Source organism: Aulonocara sp. 'chitande type north' Nkhata Bay, linkage group LG2 (genome assembly GCF_057382095.1).
Source record: "Aulonocara sp. 'chitande type north' Nkhata Bay isolate Kocher_YH1m ecotype deep benthic linkage group LG2, A_spYH_male_GT1.1, whole genome shotgun sequence".
NCBI lineage: Eukaryota > Metazoa > Chordata > Actinopteri > Cichliformes > Cichlidae > Aulonocara > Aulonocara sp. 'chitande type north' Nkhata Bay.
The window spans coordinates 5,065,073-5,083,958 of NC_141345.1; the positions used below are offsets into that span (position 1 = coordinate 5,065,073).

Sequence of the window (18,886 nt, forward strand, 5' to 3'; positions counted from 1 at the left end):
AAAAAGACGATTATCAAATCATCAATCCTGGACTTTACAATAGTCTTAAAGTTGTCTTTGAATAACTTTGATTCTACAATTTACAGATAATCTGTATTTCACAAAAAAGAAAAGGTGGATGAAGTGGAGGTAGTCAGTGGAAGCTAGCCATAATATATATGTGTGTGTGAATGGAAGGGAGACAGGTGGAGTGATCAAGGTGGATGAGTTTAAACACCTGGGCTAAACCATCCAAAGCAATGGGCAGTGCACAAGAGAAGAAAAGACAGATTTGTGGCAGAAGGATGACAGAAAGAGTGAAAGGGAAAGTTTACAAGATGGTAGTGAGATCGCAAAAAAGACAGAGGAGGTGGAGCTGGAGGTGGTAGATGATAAGATTTCCATGAGGGGTGATCAGGATGGACAAAATTAGAAGTGAGTAGATCAGAGGAACAGCTCTATGGAGATTAAAAGGGTGAGATAGTTTGTCGCAGGGGGAATGTATTGAGCAAAGGAAGTTAAAGATAGAGACCATAGTGAAGGTTCATGGATGTAGGGAAGGATTACATGCTGAGGATGGAGGCTGATAATCTGTGGCGATCCCGAAAGGGAGCAGCCGATAGAAGAAAAAACCGGACCACTGACATGAGGTCCAGAGGGGAAAACACGCCTAAATCATGGACGAGCATTGATCTTTAAGGCGATTACGTCCATTTGTGTTCCGTGTGTGTGTGTATACATCTGCCGATCGTTATGATTTATAGCACGGCTGTAGTACAGCTGCACGCATCGGATTGGCTGGAAATGAATCCGGTGGGACAAAGACTCCCATTTGTGCACTTCACTGACTGGAGCCTGGCGATGACGTGTCCGTGCCTGAGAGGATACATTCATACGTTCATCCTCTCTTTACAGCCAGAAAAATAACATAAAGATTAAAAAACATACTCTTTACAGTGTTAACCGCCACATATTGACCTGCTATTTGAAAAACACGCGTAAATATTAGCGCAGTTGCTGAGTATCCTATTTCTTAACGATCTTTGTTGCGGAGTGATTGGGGGCGGAGTCAAGAGGCCGCATAATCAAGATGGCCACCTTCACTGCAAGGTAGGACAAAGCAGTTCCGTTGTTTCATCGCCAATTTATTCTTTTTTTCGAAATATTATCAGTGCGCGGGAGGACAGAGTTTATCATCGTAGTTGCACATCGTATAAGCGTGAAAGCAAACTCACTGTTTCGGGGTTTAACTGCCGCAAAGTCGGAAAATTAATGCGGGAAAAATTCGATATCCCCCTCAATTGAATTGAATTGGATTAGCGACTTGACAGGCTGGCTCTTAGTAAGGTTAGCACCTTATCTTGATCCGGATTGCTTAACGATAACACTGCTGTCAGACAACGGGTGCATTAGTGCGTGTGTAAAAACGTAGACGTTTATTTAATGTTAAATTAAAAATTCTTAGCGGTTTCCTGTTGTATTTTTTCCGTCTTGAGCACTCTCTAGCTAGCCCGCTTAGCTGATTGCGTTAGCTTTTACTGCCTCTTTTCCTTGTCGGCAGTCTGAACACATCCCCTCATCGGGGTTTTTACAGTAGGGCTGGGAATGAGTCTTTAATTGCAGGACCAGCGTCTGAGGTGAGGACAATGGGGTGCTTCTTGTTAATATGCGCACCGTGTGCTGGGTGAGGAAATGGGTAATTGTATAGCTGCCTGTCACATCGTTTTGGCACCATAGAGACCAAAGTCCGTCTGTGTGTGCTGTCTGTTACTCAACTCCTGTACTGTAGTTTGGTTAGCTCTGCCAGGCGTTGCATCCAAATGTGATTGCACGCTGAAGCTAATGTTCTTGTCTTTGCTTCCCATTACAGGATGGCGCCTCTCTTGGTAGTCGGGCTGGCTTTGTGCCTTAGCGGGACTTGGGCTGTGGACAAAGGCAATTTCAAGACCTGTGAGCAGAGTGCTTTCTGCAAGTGAGTTCCCAAAAGACAAACTGCTCATGAATAAAGCGGCACATAATTGCAGAGGTTTATAACTGGTGTCGGCTCTTGGTTTGAAATGTTAAACAGGCGTCAGCGAGCTTTGAAGCCTGGAGAGTCTCCTTATCGAGCCCTGCTGGAGACCATGGAGCTGACCAACACCAGACTCACCCTGCAGCTCATCAATGACAACAACAAGGTAGATTACAGAAAGGGGACAACAAACATTTGCACAATCTGTAAAATATGATTTCTCTATATTTCTTTTTTACTTGTTTTTATTGCTTTTATCTTTATTTATCGCATTAATAACTGAATTATTAGGCTAACAAATCACTTTTCCCTTGTTTTTATGTTTTTGAACTATCAGCTGAAATAAAAAATGTAAATCCCATTTTCCAGGGTAACCTCTTTGTTATGTGAAATCATAGTGACCCATTGCTAAACTTAGTGTTTTCCTATGCTGTGTTTGTAGAAAATGAGGCACCTGCCTTTGCTTCTCACTGTTCTCATTCTCACTTTGTGCTTGTGTCGCAGGTGCGTCTGTTGCTCGAGCTCTACCGCCTCCAGGGAAACATAACGAGGGTGAAGATTAATGAGCTTAAGCCTCTGAAACCTCGCTATGAAGTCCCAGACGTGCTCATCAGGGAGCCTACCACAGAGCCGTGAGTGTCCTGTGAGGGTTTCATGGGTGGGTGGAGGTTTTGATGTTGGGAGTCAAGCCGAAAACACAAGAACAGGAGGGATACTTATTTCAAAGGATCTTTAAATAGGCAGAGCAACAGAAAATATTTCATGATAACATCAGCTTTTTTAAAGGTTAGGTAAAGTGAGGGTGTGAATTCTGAAATTTCTACTTTGACAAAGATCCGTTAATAAAAGGGATGCCTCTTTTATTAAGGCAACACACAAAGCAACACACACTCAGATGTAGGGCTGCTCAATTAATCGAATTTTAATCACGATTACGATCTGGGCTTTCAACGATCATTAAAAATGACTGAGCCGATTATTAGCCCCTCCCTCATTTATCCGCGACACCTTAAAGGCCGTCTGTGAAAATATTGTCGGGCATAAACCGGTCCGTGGCGCAAAAAAGGGTGGAGACCGCTGATTAAGAGGACCCGAGGGAAGCTCGGAAAGCTAAGCAGAAGTTATTTGGAGAGGAGAGTGACTGCCGTTGGTTGAAAAGAGTTTAAAAAAAAAAAAAAACTTCAGTGGTGTTGCACACTATTTTATATTATTTTTTAAAGTCATTGTTAACCCTTTAAAGCCGGTCAGAGCAGCACGCTCCGTTTTGCGTAACTATTTTTAAATCCCTGTAGAACCTGAACCGTGTAAGCTAGCGCAATAATTTGTTTTGCATATGAAACCGGAGGAGTTGTACTTACATCTGATGCCATCAGCTTGTCCTCGGTCACGGTTTCGTTCCACATATAGCTTTGCAAAAATTGCATAAAAAGCGCTTGCAGGAACAAAAACATAATATTCCAGAAACACGCTTTGCCGTTCCTATCAGCTGTTCGTAACACTTCCCACAGTAAAATGATGCATATGCTGTTTTCTTTGCAAATTTGCATCATAGGATTGTTTTTTGTTTTTCCTGCAGTATATAAAAATTGGTGTATCTCCAAAATAAAACTATGAAGACACTCAAAATAAATTTCCTGTGGTGGGAAACTATTTTTTTGCAACTTTATTCTATTTAAAGTTTTGAGGGATAAACCTCTTAAATTTCTCCAAGTAGAAATATATGTAAACAAAACAAAAGCGATTTTCAATTTTTTTTGTAGTTTATTGCACTTTTTTGCAATTTATGTAATTACTATGGACTTAATGCATACATATTATTAAAATATGGGCTATAACAGTTGTATTGATGTATAGCAACTTGAAATGCTCCCACAAATGGCACTACAGCATGTAAAAAAATAATATAAGCTCTGGTGGACTTGGTTCTATGGTAGGTCTTAAAGGGTTAAATAAATATCGTCAAATAATCGTGATCTCAATTTCAGTGAAAATAATCGTGATTATCATTTTTGCCATAATCGAGCAGCCCTACTCAGATGTCACTTAGGAATTATAAGATGAAGAATCTCTCAGATTTTCCTTGTTAAATGAAAGAAACCCCATCATATGGTTCATGGCTTCTCTGCACCTCCTGACTGTGAAGGTGTCAGGTGAGTGAGAACTGAAACTTTGAATAGAAATTCTTCCAGTAAAACAAAAACTTGTAACTGTTTCAGATAATTTCTTCTCTGTCTTATATAAGTATGAAGTTATGATTAATGAGATGATAATAAAAACTATTCAATTTAAGTTCCTGACCTTGCATTTCTTCATCAAAACTAAATCCTCACTTCACATTTCGCTCTCTCTCTTTTTCCTTTCAGCCTATCTGTCTTGTCTCAGGACGAGAATGGTGTGGTGCTGTCCCTGGGGGTGGAGTCTCAGAGAGTCATTATTAGCGCCCGGCCCTTCCGACTGGACATCATGGAAGGAAGCGACGTGCTGATGTCTCTGAACTCACGCGGCCTGCTGGCCTTTGAGCACCTGAGGATGCGCAAGGACACGTGAGAAACCCACGCATGCACACACATTTACAAATGCCAGCCCTCTCTTTGAATCCACGTCGTCACTCCGTGGATGATTTCTGTTTTTGTTCCCATGATATGGTTTGTTTTTTTGAGTATTGTCTCTGACTCGTTGTTCTGTCCTCTTCTCCCCTATCATCCTAGTTTCTCCTATAAAGTAACTAGCACAGTGGCTAGCGTGTGGGATAATATCAAGAGGGTATTCTCTAGGTAAAGACCCTTAAGATTTGTGTGTATTCTGTCCCATGTGCTAATGCTGCCAGTAGTGACATAAAATTTAGGGCCACACATCATATCAACTGCTGTATTTACCCTCAAATAAATGTGATGGAGAGAGAGGGTGTGGGTGAGTGTGTGCATGGTGTTGTTTGATTTTTATTTAGATTAAGGGATCATTCCAGCCCTTCCTCTTAGCATAGCTGTGATAGACCGTCTTTACAATGACCATCAGAAGACCCAGAGAGATTATCTGGCAGTGTCTGCTTTAGGCCTTTTAGTTACTGTCTGCGTAAATCAATGTTTTGTCAGATCAACGTTTGATTAACTGTACTCCTTTAGTATTGCTCTAGCAGCTCGTCTGATAAATTCATCTAACACCGCAACTGCATGACTGACTGGATTTCTCAATCTGTTCTTTTGAATGAATGATTCAGATTTTCACTCTTGCTTAATTTATGGTCAGAGCTAAGTGCAGAAATAATGTTAAGGTCCAGATAAGAGCTATGATGTGGCATTACACACACACCAGGGTTTCCCACAAACTTATTTTAGATCTACCAGAGATTATGTTGCTGCCATACATAGTATAAAAGAGAGGGATAGTATGATGTTTTATAAATCACTGAGATGCTGTTAGGGCTGTTCGATATAACGATATATATTGGATGACGATATTAAAAACGTCTATCGTTTCATTTTACGCTATTGTTTGTTTCGTGGTGTCGCAAAATAAACTGTTTACGGCAATATTTTTTTCACCGTTTTGATGGTCACTGTAGTGGCTATATTAATTTCTTAAAATTCTCTCTTTCTCTTATATTTAATATAACCACACTACGGACGGACAAGCGCCTGTTTTTATGCGTTGTCGTTAGCAACAACGACGGTAACAGCATCGCCTTTCCGCTTGTTTATGTTCCACATAAACCTTTCACAATAAAGCTCAAGATCCTGTTGAGACTTTTCAAAATAAACTGAATCACGTGAAGGAGCAGATTATTTACGGGTGAGAATGAAAAAAGAGACGTCAGGTGCTAAAAAATAAACCTTAGACTCAAATGTTAGAACAGGCTTTTCCCCGCAGCACGCCGTGTAATAAATACTCACAAAGAAAACGGCGGCTGTTACAACTTATGTCTAAAAATGTATAGTTTCATGCATTGGTTAAAACACTCGACTCCAGCTACATGAGGCGCAGCTGGAAACACTTCACGCAAGTCGAGCTGCCCGAGATTCACAGAATTTACAGAAAATGTTACATTTTTGTGATTTATTTATTTTTTTTAATATATCGTTATCGGGACGATAGAATTCTTATATCGGGATATGAGATTTTGGTCATATCGCACAGCCCTAGATGCTGTCACCATCTTGGTGTTTTGAAACCAGATTTGGTTAGAGAGAGGTGGATGATTGTGGATTGAGGGTAACCCTCCTTCCTGACACTTAGCGTGACCAAAATGTAAGCAATTGACTGTAGACTTCAACAGAACTTGAGGTGTTTCTGCAGCCACAGGTTGCAGCGCTTAATGGTGGTCTAGCAAGTTCCAGGTTCACCAGTTGCTACACTGAGCCCATCTAGGCTGCAGAGCATAATAATGACTAACATCACCAAATAGAGTCCAAGACAATGGAGTTACGTTTATCTGCATATAAAATATGTATACGTTAATGTAAGATCATGCATAAACTCACAAACACCCCCTAACTTCTCCTGCCACAAAGTCAGTGGGAGACAGTGCATGTAGTCTGTGTCCTGCCTCTTAGTTCTCAGGCATTACCTCAATTCCCAAACCCAACAGCAGCATCTCTCTTTGTGGTTATATTTCAGTTTGTAGTTGTGCGTGTTCTTGGTGTAAGAACTGACATTGGAGCTATTTTAACCAGCAATACAGTGCTTGCTGTCTGCATTAACAGGGTTTTAAGACAAGCTGTTGTTTACACTTATCCCTGGCATGTATATCACTGCAATTCATTTCAAAACTTTGTCGCAAATGTGTGAAGGGTCTTTTGGTGGCTTACTCTTGGTTACTTTCAGTTTATGCCTGATCCACTGGGTACAAGTCCTTTGGGTGTTACGTGCTACAGCCTCTGGAGCTCCTGTACTATAATGTGTAGCTTGAAATAGCCACAAGGCAGGGAGTTGCTCAGTCCCTTTTGTCATTACAGTAATTAATGGTAGATATGGTCAGATGTCAGTGTGGCGACAGCGGGGCAATCACCAACTTGTGTTTGTATGTCCCTTTCCTTGAATCATAGTTTAATTATCCCATATATTACCACCATCACAATATCATCAAGATGGCCTGATTTTGCCAAAGTAACACGCCTTTCTTTTTCCCCATACCCCTCCTCGCGTTGTTCTTTATGCCATGAGCAGTCAGGCAGACCCAGAGGCTGAGAAGAAGGAGGAGGCTGATCCAGCAAACCAAGCAGAGGTACTGCACAATAAAATCCACTCTCTTTCAGTCTTCCCCTCTTGATTTAAAACCACCATTTCACTGCTGCATCTCAGCTAGATCTGAGTAACGTGACTATTTCCCCTGTTTGGCTAACAGACAACAAAGGAAGAGGAAGAGAAAGTAGAAGACGGGATGTGGGAAGAAACATTTAAATCGCACACAGACAGCAAACCTAATGGTAAATCCTACTTGTGATTTCAGTATCGGTATCATAATGTCTGCATGTCAGTGTGTGTGTTCAACCCGAACACACACACTGACATGCAGACATGCCAGGTGGTGAAAAGGTGTTCTCTTTGACTGATGTTGGATGTGTTTGCTCCTCAGGTCCATCTGCTGTTAGTTTAGATTTCTCACTGCCAGGAGTCGAGCATGTTTATGGCATTCCAGAACATGCAGACACTCTCAGACTCAAAACAACAGAGTGAGTGCCACCAGCATTTTACATGTAGAATAGATTTCATTATGAAAAATGCACAGATGTTTTATGCATGCCTGTGTTTGTGTGTTCCAGTAATGGAGATCCGTATCGACTCTATAACCTGGATGTGTTCCAGTATGAACTGTATAACCCTATGGCCTTGTACGGGTCTGTCCCAGTGATGGTAGCCCACAGTGCCCAGCGAACTACAGGCATCTTCTGGCTTAATGCTGCAGAGACCTGGGTGGATATTAGCTCCAATACAGCTGGAAAGGTATGTGGGGGGGGGGTTTGTCATTTCCTCCAAGAAGTCTTGATCTGGATTGTTACTTAAAGTGAATTTTGTTTTCGTTGTTGTTTTTTTGTTTTAGCCATCAGTAATTATATCAAAAATATAAAAGCGTCTTTTGTCGTGCTGCTCTCTTTCCAGACTGTTTTTGGGAAAATGCTAGATTATGTTCAGGGCTCCAGTGAGACACCACAGACAGATGTGCGTTGGATCTCTGAAAGCGGCATCATTGACGTCTTCATTATGCTGGGACCAACTCCTAAAGACGTCTTCTCTCAGTACGCCTCTCTTACAGGTAGGAAGTGTCAATACTGCTGAGACTCTTGTGTAAAGTTGTATACACAAATACCACTAGCATTCATTTAATAGTCTTAATGTTTTAATGGTTCTTATCGAGGGCCTGTTGGGATTTCCTTGTTCGTTAGCAGTTGCTTCTGGCCGGGAGCACAGGAGTGGTACCCTCGAGCTAAAACGTCTCGTTTCAGTTAGGCAGTAATCTACTGGGCTGTATGAAGGCCCAATACACGATAAAAAAATCTTATGTTGAACTCTGACTATTCAAGGATACAATCTATTTTGCTATTTTTATTTATTTTTTTTAGCTTAAAATGAGCAGTCCAATTTATTCAGATTTGTTTTGATATCTCTTATTCATAAGAAATATTCCAGTCTCCTTAGTTGTAATAATGTTTATTAGATTCATTTTTTTAGCCTAGGTAAGCAGCTGATTGTAATCTGCAGAGTATTAATTAATACTGAGACAGTTTTTCAGTGAACCCAATAATTATATTTGGTTCACAAATTCCCTCTATTTGAGATTGCTGGTAAATTTAAACAGAAGTGATTAAAATCAGTGGTGATTCATGAAAGCGTCTGCTCAAACGTATTGTATTTCAAGTCAAATTTTTATTAATCTTTTATATTATTGATCCACTGCCTAATGCCAGTAATAAAACTACCAAATTTGAATAACAGCTCTTGACTGGCCTCTTCCTTGTGGTTATCAGGCACTCAGTCTTTCCCTCCCCTGGCTTCCCTGGGATACCATCAGTGCCGCTGGAATTACAATGACCAGGAGGACGTGAAGTCGGTCGATGCCGGCTTTGACGAGCACGACATCCCCTATGACTTCATCTGGCTTGATATAGAGCACACCGATGGGAAGCGCTACTTCACCTGGGATCCGCACAAGTTTGCGACCCCGAAGGAGATGCTGCAGGGTCTCATGGACAAGAAGCGCAAGGTACAGATGGAAATATGACGATCACAGTGATATGATGCACAGTTTGATGGGTGTCTGGCCAGAACTTCACTTCACTTTTTTTTTTTTCTTTTTTTTTTTTTTACTCTTCTAGATGGTTGCTATTGTGGACCCCCACATTAAAGTAGACAGCAACTACAAGATCCATAATGAAATCCGCACTCTGGGTTTCTATGTCAAGAATAAAGATGGTGGCGACTATGAAGGCTGGTGCTGGCCTGGTAAGAGAGTGAGAACTCCACATCAGTATTTCTTTATCAAACATGAAATATTTCTCTAATATTTGTTCTCTTTGTTTTTCCTTGGGTTGGATGACATCTGTTAGGAAGTGCCAGTTATCCAGACTTCACTCGTGCAGACATGAGAGCCTGGTGGGCCAGCATGTTTGCCTACGATCAGTATGAGGTGAGCCTTGAAGACATGAAGTTGCTAATCTGCAACTAAAAGTTTACCTATTGAAGATACAGCGTGACTCCTGTGTAACTGATATATGATGCTTTTGTTACATTTTTGTTTTAGTAAACAAAATTTATTTAATATATTCTCACATGAAACTGAACCACCTGAGCTTTCCACAGTTGGCTTGTAACTGAATATTCATTCAAGCTTGAACTTTTTAGGAGCAAAAATAAATAAATAGATTTTCCATAAATTTGTTTAATCTCATCTCAAAATGAAATCTAATCTGTTCACTCTCCAGGGCACCATGGAGAACCTGTATACATGGAACGACATGAATGAGCCATCAGTCTTCAATGGGCCGGAGGTCACTATGCACAAGGATGCAATGCATGGATCCTGGGAGCATCGTGATATACACAACCTGTATGGTTTATATGTGGTGAGTGTATTTCACTGTGACCTTTCTCATTAATAATTTTTTTTTTAGAGAACCTATAGATTATTTGGAGTTTGTTACTTTGTTGGAGGACAGATAATCGTTGGCATCCTTTTATTACCTCTTACTGAAAATAAAACTCCTTTAAAAAGGAATAAGAGATCCTAAAGTTGTATTTGGTAACTTACTGTAAATGTTAGTCTGTTTTCCTCTTATTTATCGATCTCTTTATTATCGACAGCAAATGGCCACGGCGGAGGGTTTGATCCAGCGGTCAGGAGGAGTTGAACGACCATTTGTCCTGACCAGGGCCTTCTTCGCTGGGTCTCAGCGCATCGGTGAGCCATTTTCTTTCTTTACTTTCTTGCCTGCTCTAATGTAGACGTGGCATCACACGTCGAACAGCTGACGTTTACAGGATGCAGTCTTCTTTGTTTACATTTGGCGTTGGCTAGACCAAACACCACTTTAAGTTTGTTCAGACTGAGCCGTGAAAGGACCCTCGACTCTTGGACAGTAAAATTATCAATGCTCATAAAATCCAATTTACTTTTCATAACAAAAAGAATTGGGTGTTGCATTATCTTGTGTGTTAAAGGTTTGTTTTTTGGCTCTTAGGTGCTGTGTGGACAGGAGATAATGCTGCTGAGTGGGACCACCTGAAAATATCCATCCCCATGTGTTTGAGTATGGGCCTGGTTGGAATCTCTTTCTGTGGAGGTGAGTGCAACCCTCCTAGGTTCTCTGGTCAGCTTACAATGGCCATCGTGTTCAGTTTCATTCTCAGCATCAAGAGCCAAATGCAACTCTTGATGCTGCTGCAAATTTTTTGTTTTGTTTTTTCCCCCCTTTGCCTCATTTAATGTTTTGCCCTCTGTCAGATAACTGTTCGAACCTGATTTAACTTAATTCTTAAGGCTGAAACGCTGCTCTGCTGCCACACTGGAGACTGAAATTACCACCATCATTACAGCTAGAGGTTTATAATCCAGGCCCAGAGAAGTGATCAGAAGTCATCAAAGCTCTGAGCGTGGGACTTTCCAAACCTGGAGGCAGCATTTCTAGTTCTATCAGTCCTCAGATTTTCCTTTCCTTTTTATTTATAGTACTTACAAAGTCTTGATGTTTATGAAACCTCAAATGTGGAACAGAACAGTGCTTAAAAAAACCCTTTATTTGCTACCTTTTAATATTTAGCTATACTGCAGCTTTCAAATAGGTGTGAGTGTGCAGCATCGAACTTGAACACAGCAGTAAAACAGGACTGAATTTTGAAAGGGGAAAATGCATTCATTCAGATCAGTTTTACGTAATTGTTTTGACTAATATACAAATCCCTCGGGTGTTTGGTAAGGTTGTCATGGAAATGGGCATGAGGCATTACCATGGTGAGCCCATATTCCCATGTTAAATCAGCTGCAGTCACATAAATATTGATTTGGTACAAAATCCGCTTTAAGAGTTGAGCTCTAAACACGGATTATTTCAAGAAGTTTGTGTCGTGCCGTTTTGCGTTGTCAACCGAGGCTATAATGTCCCTCTCTGTCTCACAGCTGACATCGGTGGCTTCTTCAAGTCTCCCAGCACTGAACTGCTTGTGCGTTGGTACCAGGCGGGTGCTTACCAGCCATTCTATAGAGCCCATGCCCATCTGGACACGCCCCGCCGCGAGCCCTGGCTGTTTGGTCCAGAAAACACTGCACTGATCCGTGAAGCCGTGCGCCAGCGCTACACCTTCCTGCCCTACTGGTACCAGCTGTTCTACCGCGCACATGTGACGGGAGAGCCCGTCATGAGGTGATGATTTTGGTTAACCTGTATGTATTGACTGTCTATCCACAGATAATTGTACTCTGAAGAGGCCTCATTTGAGCAAACTGCTGTTTAAAATTTATCTAATATGTCAACTAATTTTAAGGCAGTTATTTGATTGCTTTTAGAGTTTATAAATAAGAGTGATGCATAATACCACACGAAAAGACAGTGTATTCAAGTAGTTACTGCAATGTGCTGTAAGACAGAGGTGAATATTACTTTCCCAATCAAGAGAAATGGAATTTCAAATCGGGAAAGAAAAAAATCCTTTATTTGGGTTATATATCAGGTTATAAAAATATATTGCAGTGTGGCTGATTTGTGTAGTATATTGTGATGCAGATGCAAATATTGTGTTCATGTCTATTGCAGACCTCTGTGGGTGGAGTATCCTCAGGATCTGGCTACTTTTGCTCTGGAAGACGAGTACTTAATTGGTGAGACACATAACCAAATTTGAGGCCTTCAGTATTCATCAAGCATCCACAGTGATAACTGCAGTTTGTCATTGAAAGACCCCCCTGAGTGATCTGGGATTAAAAGCTACCCAAAGTAATCCTTTAACAGGTTCTTCTACAGAAACCTTGCTGAACTAAGGCTCCCTTATGTTCAAAAATGCAATGATCCTTAGTGGAAATTTATTTATGTCACCTTATTGCGCTTTCCTCTCATGCGACTCACCTGATGCATCAGTTGATTGTGTTGTCGTGATTAGGGCTGTTTGATATAACGATATGTATTGGATGACGATATAAAAACGTCTATCGTTTGTTTCGTGGTGTCGCAAAATAAACTGTTTACGGCAATATTTTTTCATCGTTTTGATGGACACTGTAGTTGCTATATTAATTTCTTAAAGTTCTCTCTTTCTCTTATATTTAATATAACCACACTACGGACGGACAAGCGCCTGTTTTTATGCGTTGTGGTTAGCAACAATGACGGTAAAACCATCGCGTGTCCGCTTGTTTATTGTAAAAGGTTTATGTGGAACATAAAGCTCAAGATCCAAAATAAACTGAATCACGTGAAAGAGCAGATTATTTACAGATGAGAAGTAAAAAAAGAGCCGCCAGGTGCTAAAAAATAAACCTTAGACTCAAACGTTAGAACAGGCTTTTCCCCGCAGCACGCCGTGTAATAAATACTCACAAAGAAAACGGCGGCTGTTACAACAGATCTAAAAATGTATCGTTTCATGCATCGGTTAAAACACTCGACTCCAGCTACATGACGCGCAGCTGGAAACATTTCCCGCAAGTCGAGCTGCCCGAGATTCACAGAATTTACAGAAAATGTTACATTTTTGCGATTTATATCGTTATCTGGACGATAGAATTCTTATATCGGGATATGAGATTTTGGTCATATCGCACAGCCCTAGTCGTGATGTGTGATTTGAGTGTGGTGCTCTGTAAGTGATTTACCAAATGGCACTTTAAACCCACACTTAGGACTACATGCAACACAAGACTGTTCAACACCACATCAAATGACAGGAAGTGTAACAAGGTGACAGAGCTATGGTTGCACTGACACAAACAAATGGTTTGTCAGGTGAGCAGCTAACGGGGACAGTCTGATGCTCAGACCGGTCTTGTCACAGCTGAAGTTACAGTTCAAAGTTGGGGAGGAAAAAAGTCACAAGTCGACACGCATGTGAACATGATTTTGGCTAAAATATAACCTCCTATGTAGCTTCCCTCAGTTTGTTTCTTTCCAGCTGACAAACTTACTGCTTTAGGTCACTGTTTTCCCTTCTCTATAAATCATGTTTTGGAAGTACAGGTTGTGTAGTGGGGGTACACTATTATTTATGTTATAGAGTTATCTACAACTTGCTTCTGCTGCCATCAGGTGGCCAAAAATACCTGTTATCTCGGTTTAAATTGACTTCTAATGTTCAGACACTTGAATTAGAAAATCTGTGCAGCTGTGCCTGTCTGTGCGGTGGTGCTTCACTTTGTCAATATGACAAATGAGGATAAAACCCTGAATCCAGTTGTTCCAGTCAGGCAGGCATGTTTTGAAATGGTTGGCACTTCCCCTGACGTCATTTTAATTCTGCCTCAGGACGAGACTTGCTGGTGCACCCAGTTGTTGAGGAGGGAGCCAGAGGAGTCACTGCCTACCTGCCTGGCAAAGATGAGGTAAGAGGAAGAAACGGAGGCTTTTATTTTGACACACGTATCTTTGATCTTTTCAGACGGGCGTATCTTAATGTGTGTGAACATGTGTTATCAGGTCTGGTTCGATGTCCACACCTTCCAGAAACACAACGGAGCCCAAAACCTTTACATTCCCGTCACCATGAGCTCTGTAAGTGTCAAACTCTCAGCTTAACTTTTTTTTTTTTTTTTAAGCTCAATGTATTTTTTTATCACATTTCTCATTAGTAGCCTTGGTGTTTTGTTGTTAGATCCCGGTTTTCCAGCGCAGCGGTTCCATAATTCCCAGGAAGTTTAGAGTCCGCAGGTCCTCCACCTGCATGGAGCATGACCCCTACACTCTCTATGTGGCTCTTAATCTCCAGGTAACTGAACTGCACATCCTCTGTTGCTACAGTGCTAAGTAATGTTGAGATGTTAATGACAGGTTTTAACCATTTATTTAATGCATTATTTATTTTGATAGAGAACTGCAGATGGTGAGCTCTACATAGACGATGGCCATACCTTCAACTATGAAAAGAAGGAGTTCATCTACAGAAAGCTTACCTTTGCCAACAAAGTCCTCTCTTCTGTGTGAGTGACGGATATGTTATCAAAATTCTCTGAATAAAATATAAAAAAAAACCATGATGTCACTATAGTTACACTTTTAATAGTCTCAGAAATGTTACATTATAAAATATAAACACAGTGAAACTGAAGAAACGTTTCCACATGCTGTGCCAATCTATTCATGGACAATTTCTTTAATCTTAAATCTGTTATTGCTATGTATTTAACTCTGTGCCTGCCTGATCCACAGTAACCTTGCTCCTGATGCCAAGTTTACTACCGATTCCTGGATTGAACGTATTATCGTACTGGGAGCCAGTAAACCCAGCAAAGTTACCCTTAAGACTGCTGGTAAGTGCTTGATATGAAATCATCTTCAGTTCGAATCTGCATGTTGAAGCTCCTTTCAAATGTTTTAAATGTAAGCATTTACTGGTAAACACTCATGGAATTAAAAACATTGTGATGTGTGCCATTAAAGTGGGATATAAGATAAAAAGGGATGTACTGGGTGAAATTTCATGCTCCAGATTTGTATCTTTATGCTAAAGTAGATTTGCATGAAACAGTTATAAATAGTCACTATTTAGCTTTTGATAGGCCTTGGATGCAGCTCCTCAATTTATCCAGTGCTTGAAGTAAGCCACCTTTCTCATGCCCCTCACAAATAGAAAGTTTGAACATGAGGTGGGTGGGGCTTCTCAATGACATGCAGATTCAGGACCAGGAAAAACTGTACAGACAACACTCTGAAGCCTGAGGATATTTGTTTATGCTACGACCGTGTTTAGTCTGAGCATCAACAACTGAAACGGGCAATGGATGACCAAAAATAAGGGAAAGGATCATGGATATTCACCATTTTCTACTCTTTGCTGATTTCCCCTTATTTAGTTTCATGCTGTTTAAGTTGTTTTCAAACTCTTATTCAGATGGGATGGCAGCTTTAGGATCTGAAAGATTTAAGATGTGAAAATTGGCAATCTGTTATGGATTTATGTGAAAAATATGCAGCTTCTAAACTTAAAATCCCCTGATGTTTGTTTTCTTACTTTTTTGTTTGTTTACAGATGGCCAAGAGAAGCAGCTGGAGTTCGATTTTGACGCCTCCATGTCTGTTCTGACAGTCCGTAAGCCCGGCATGAACGCAGGGGCCGACTGGACCGTGACATTTCAGTAATCGTGAAAGATGAAAGAGGAGGAAGCAGGAGGGGGGAAAATGACTGATTTGAACCGAAAGTGAGCAGAGGGAGAGAGAGGGAAATAGAAAAAAGGCACTAATACCCATAACTAACTAAAACAGAGTAAGATAGGCAACATGGTGGGGGGAAAAAAGGATACACAAGACACTGATTACACGCACACAGAGATTCATGTATACCTGTTAGTCGATCTGAGCCACTTTACTTCTCAGCCATTTCCCTTGTGTTCACACTCTAATAGGTAACAGAGAGAGTTCAGGGTTATTGCTAGATGAACAATTATGTTTTGTCACATTGCTCGATCTGTTTGATTCATGTCATTGTTAGGAATCTTTGGGGTAAGACAGAAACTTTTTTTGTTTTGTTTTTTCGTCCACTTCATTTTCCATCCAGTTTGCCTCAGAAAAAACCCCCCAAACCAATCCACTGTTTTCCATTTAAAATAAAGGTTCACATTCAAAGCCTCCATCTGCTGCTGATCCTCATTGAAAACTCTTTTCATTCCTCTTTTAAGAAAAGCACTTAAATTGACTTAGATTCAGGCTGTCTTTGTTTGTTCCCTGTATTGCAGAATTTGTGCACATGGTTAATCAACCGGCACCAATCTGGTTACTTACCTGCTGCTCAGTGAGGGGATTTGCAGCTGTTGTTTAGAACAAAGTTGGCAATGGGAATCACTTCAGGGGACTGAACCACTGACAATTTGTGGCTCATTCTGTTGATGTGCTTTCATTGTTTTCATTTTTTTGTTTTCCTGCATTGTTCAAGAGATTTTCCTTAAATGCACTTAAAGAAGAATGAGAACTGAAATGATTCTGTGGAGGTGGGTTATGCTCCACCTAGTCAAATGATCTGACCTTTTTGTTGTAGTTTTGTTCTAGGAAGGTTGTGTTTTTGTTTTTTTTGCTTGATTGCTTTTATGATCACAACCATACGCTTAGTTGCATTTTTGTTGGTGATGAACTGGTGGAAATGGAAGTGAAGGATCGGACTTCAGCTCTCAAAGTTGTCAGATGTACTGTAAAAAGATGAGACCAAGTGAAAATAAAATTGATCAAATGTAAACCTATTGCCTTCTATGAGTCAGTAATTCATAAATGTTTCTTTATATGCGCCTGGTCCTGTTTCATATTCTGAGTGGAGTATCACTTCTAAAGCAGCCAACTGGATATGGTGGTATGCATTATATTAAACCTACACCGACTAGATTCTTTAATAGGTGCGCATATTCAACTGTTAATGCAAGTGTCTAATCTACTAATCACATGGCAGGAACTCCTTACATTTAGGGATGTAGACATGGTAAAGATGGGCTGTAGAGTAGAGCATCAGAATGGCACTAAAAGCTGATAGAGAAGAAACAGTAATCTAATAACTGCTTATTACAATCAACCATCAAGTATCTTACTTGCTATTTGACAGTGGAAAGAGGTCAGGGGGCTCTCATCTCTTTTTGGCTGCCTAAAACATTGAACCTTGAAGCAGAAGAACATGTATGGCTGTGTTCAGAAAAATGGTAGTTACTGGAATCAGGGCTGGACTGGGACAAAAAATCAGCCCGGGCATTTTGACTAGAGACCGGCCCACCAGGTATTATAGGAAAAACCATAAAGCCTTTGAATGAAAACAAATGTCGTTGTGACAGTGATGTACACTGTCTTGTTGGTACATGTGTATCAATCTAATAAACTTAAACCTACATCATCCTCCCTATGGTATTCTAAACAGTACTTAGCCGAAACCCAAAGACTTCTTGGTTGAGTTAACTTCCTGAACTATCTACAACATATGGTGGAAACCTGAAATTAAGACAGAGAAGACTAGAGGTGAGACATGACCATTACTGAATATAAAAAATAAATGACAGATTTAGTGATATTTTCATAAACTATTTATTTACCACATCAATAAACATGGCAGGGCAAAATATTTTTTCTAACATGGCAACCTTTTAAAAGTGAAAGGAGACAGAAAGACAGGTGAGAAAGAATAAAACTTAACTGACTTTTTGATGGCATTTTACACAAACAGTATCTAGAAAATGTGGGAAAATACTGGCATCATGTACAGTACTTTCTTCTGAAGAAATTATCTTGGGACCCTGAAAAAAACTTACTATGTACAATAATGGATTTCTATAAATTTGACATCAGATGAAAACTTTGGTTGTAAGATTCAGATAATTATTTGTTAAAAGCTAGAAATTTTAAATGAGAATAAGAAAGAAAAGTATTTCTTTGTGCCCCCCTTTCCCTGTTAATGCCCTACCTGCCCCCTGGCAAAACTTTGCTAGACCCGCCCCTGCACAGTTACCAGCTGTCAGCTACACAGAAAGGATCCTGGTGTAAGTTGTCTCTCAGAAACAGTTCATAGCTTTCCTTCAACCCATTCATGTCACCTAAAAGGTAAACCTGTTTCTCCATCACCTGTTCAGCTCTGATGATTCAGTAAGGACATCTCCTGGTTTCATCTTCATGTTTCCCTCTCACCAGATAACCAAACCGATATCATGACCAGCAGCTTAAACATCAGCTGATACTAGAAAGTAATATTAAATAAATTCTAACAACAGCTTATCAAGTTTAAAGGCGCTTCTGCTGTTTAACGAGACCTCCGCTAGTTTCCTCTTGCTGGCGCAAAGCGGGAGATAAACAAGCAAGAGAGACGGGACTTGCGGCAGAAACGCAGATCAACTGATCATTGATCAGTTTCATGATTGAAGTAGCAGCAGGAGAGGGAGGGGGGAGAGTGAGAGAAGAAGAGGCAGCTGTGCAGCAAAGACACAGAATAACTCCAGCTTTTTGTCTTTTTGTTTATTTTCAGCTCAATACAAAACACATAATATTAACTCTGAATACCAGAGGATTCCGTTTTTTATGGCACGGTTGGGAACTCTACTAACTAACCATATGAATAAAATAAAGTTCACCAGTAACATCATAGCACCCACCCAACTGTACAGAAACTCCATCATGCTAGCTACTACACAGTACGAGTATTGTAACTGACTGTAAAAAGTTAACACAATGAAAATAAACTACACCTAAACTTGGTTTGACCCACATAGACTGCAGGTCATAACTTCTTACCTGAAGCTCATTT

The 18,886-nt window shown here is 40.5% G+C and overlaps 1 protein-coding gene across 4 annotated transcripts; it reads left to right on the forward strand.

Annotated features, from left to right (window-relative positions):
* The first annotated feature begins 936 nt into the window (after nt 1-936).
* Nucleotides 937-16,849, forward strand: ganabb (glucosidase II alpha subunit b). 4 transcript variants are annotated; one of them, XM_086303751.1, is made up of 25 exons: nt 937-1,089; nt 1,850-1,951; nt 2,048-2,156; nt 2,495-2,622; nt 4,354-4,533; nt 4,699-4,764; nt 7,154-7,211; nt 7,332-7,413; nt 7,563-7,659; nt 7,750-7,930; nt 8,087-8,240; nt 8,953-9,188; nt 9,301-9,427; nt 9,532-9,611; nt 9,907-10,047; nt 10,286-10,382; nt 10,663-10,764; nt 11,598-11,841; nt 12,232-12,296; nt 13,933-14,009; nt 14,104-14,178; nt 14,279-14,392; nt 14,494-14,603; nt 14,833-14,933; nt 15,653-16,849. In XM_086303751.1, the coding sequence occupies exons 1-25, from the start codon at nt 1,070-1,072 to the stop codon at nt 15,760-15,762; spliced, it is 2,856 nt and encodes a 951-aa protein (XP_086159877.1). In that variant the 5' UTR covers nt 937-1,069; the 3' UTR covers nt 15,763-16,849. The 4 variants fall into 4 exon arrangements, with proteins under 4 accessions (XP_086159877.1, XP_086159906.1, XP_086159886.1 ...); XM_086303760.1 differs by lacking the exon at nt 937-1,089 and adding an exon at nt 1,102-1,616; XM_086303770.1 differs by lacking the exon at nt 937-1,089 and adding an exon at nt 1,102-1,326.
* The last annotated feature ends 2,037 nt before the right edge of the window (nt 16,850-18,886 follow it).

Excerpts from the sequence above, each read along its gene's own strand:
- ganabb (XM_086303751.1), top strand. The coding sequence starts at position 1,070 with ATGGCCACCTTCACTGCAAG. Across the intron at positions 2,157-2,494 it reads TCATCAATGACAACAACAAG|GTGCGTCTGTTGCTCGAGCT; the intron begins GTAGATTACAGA and ends CTTGTGTCGCAG. Across the intron at positions 10,765-11,597 it reads TGGAATCTCTTTCTGTGGAG|CTGACATCGGTGGCTTCTTC; the intron begins GTGAGTGCAACC and ends TCTGTCTCACAG.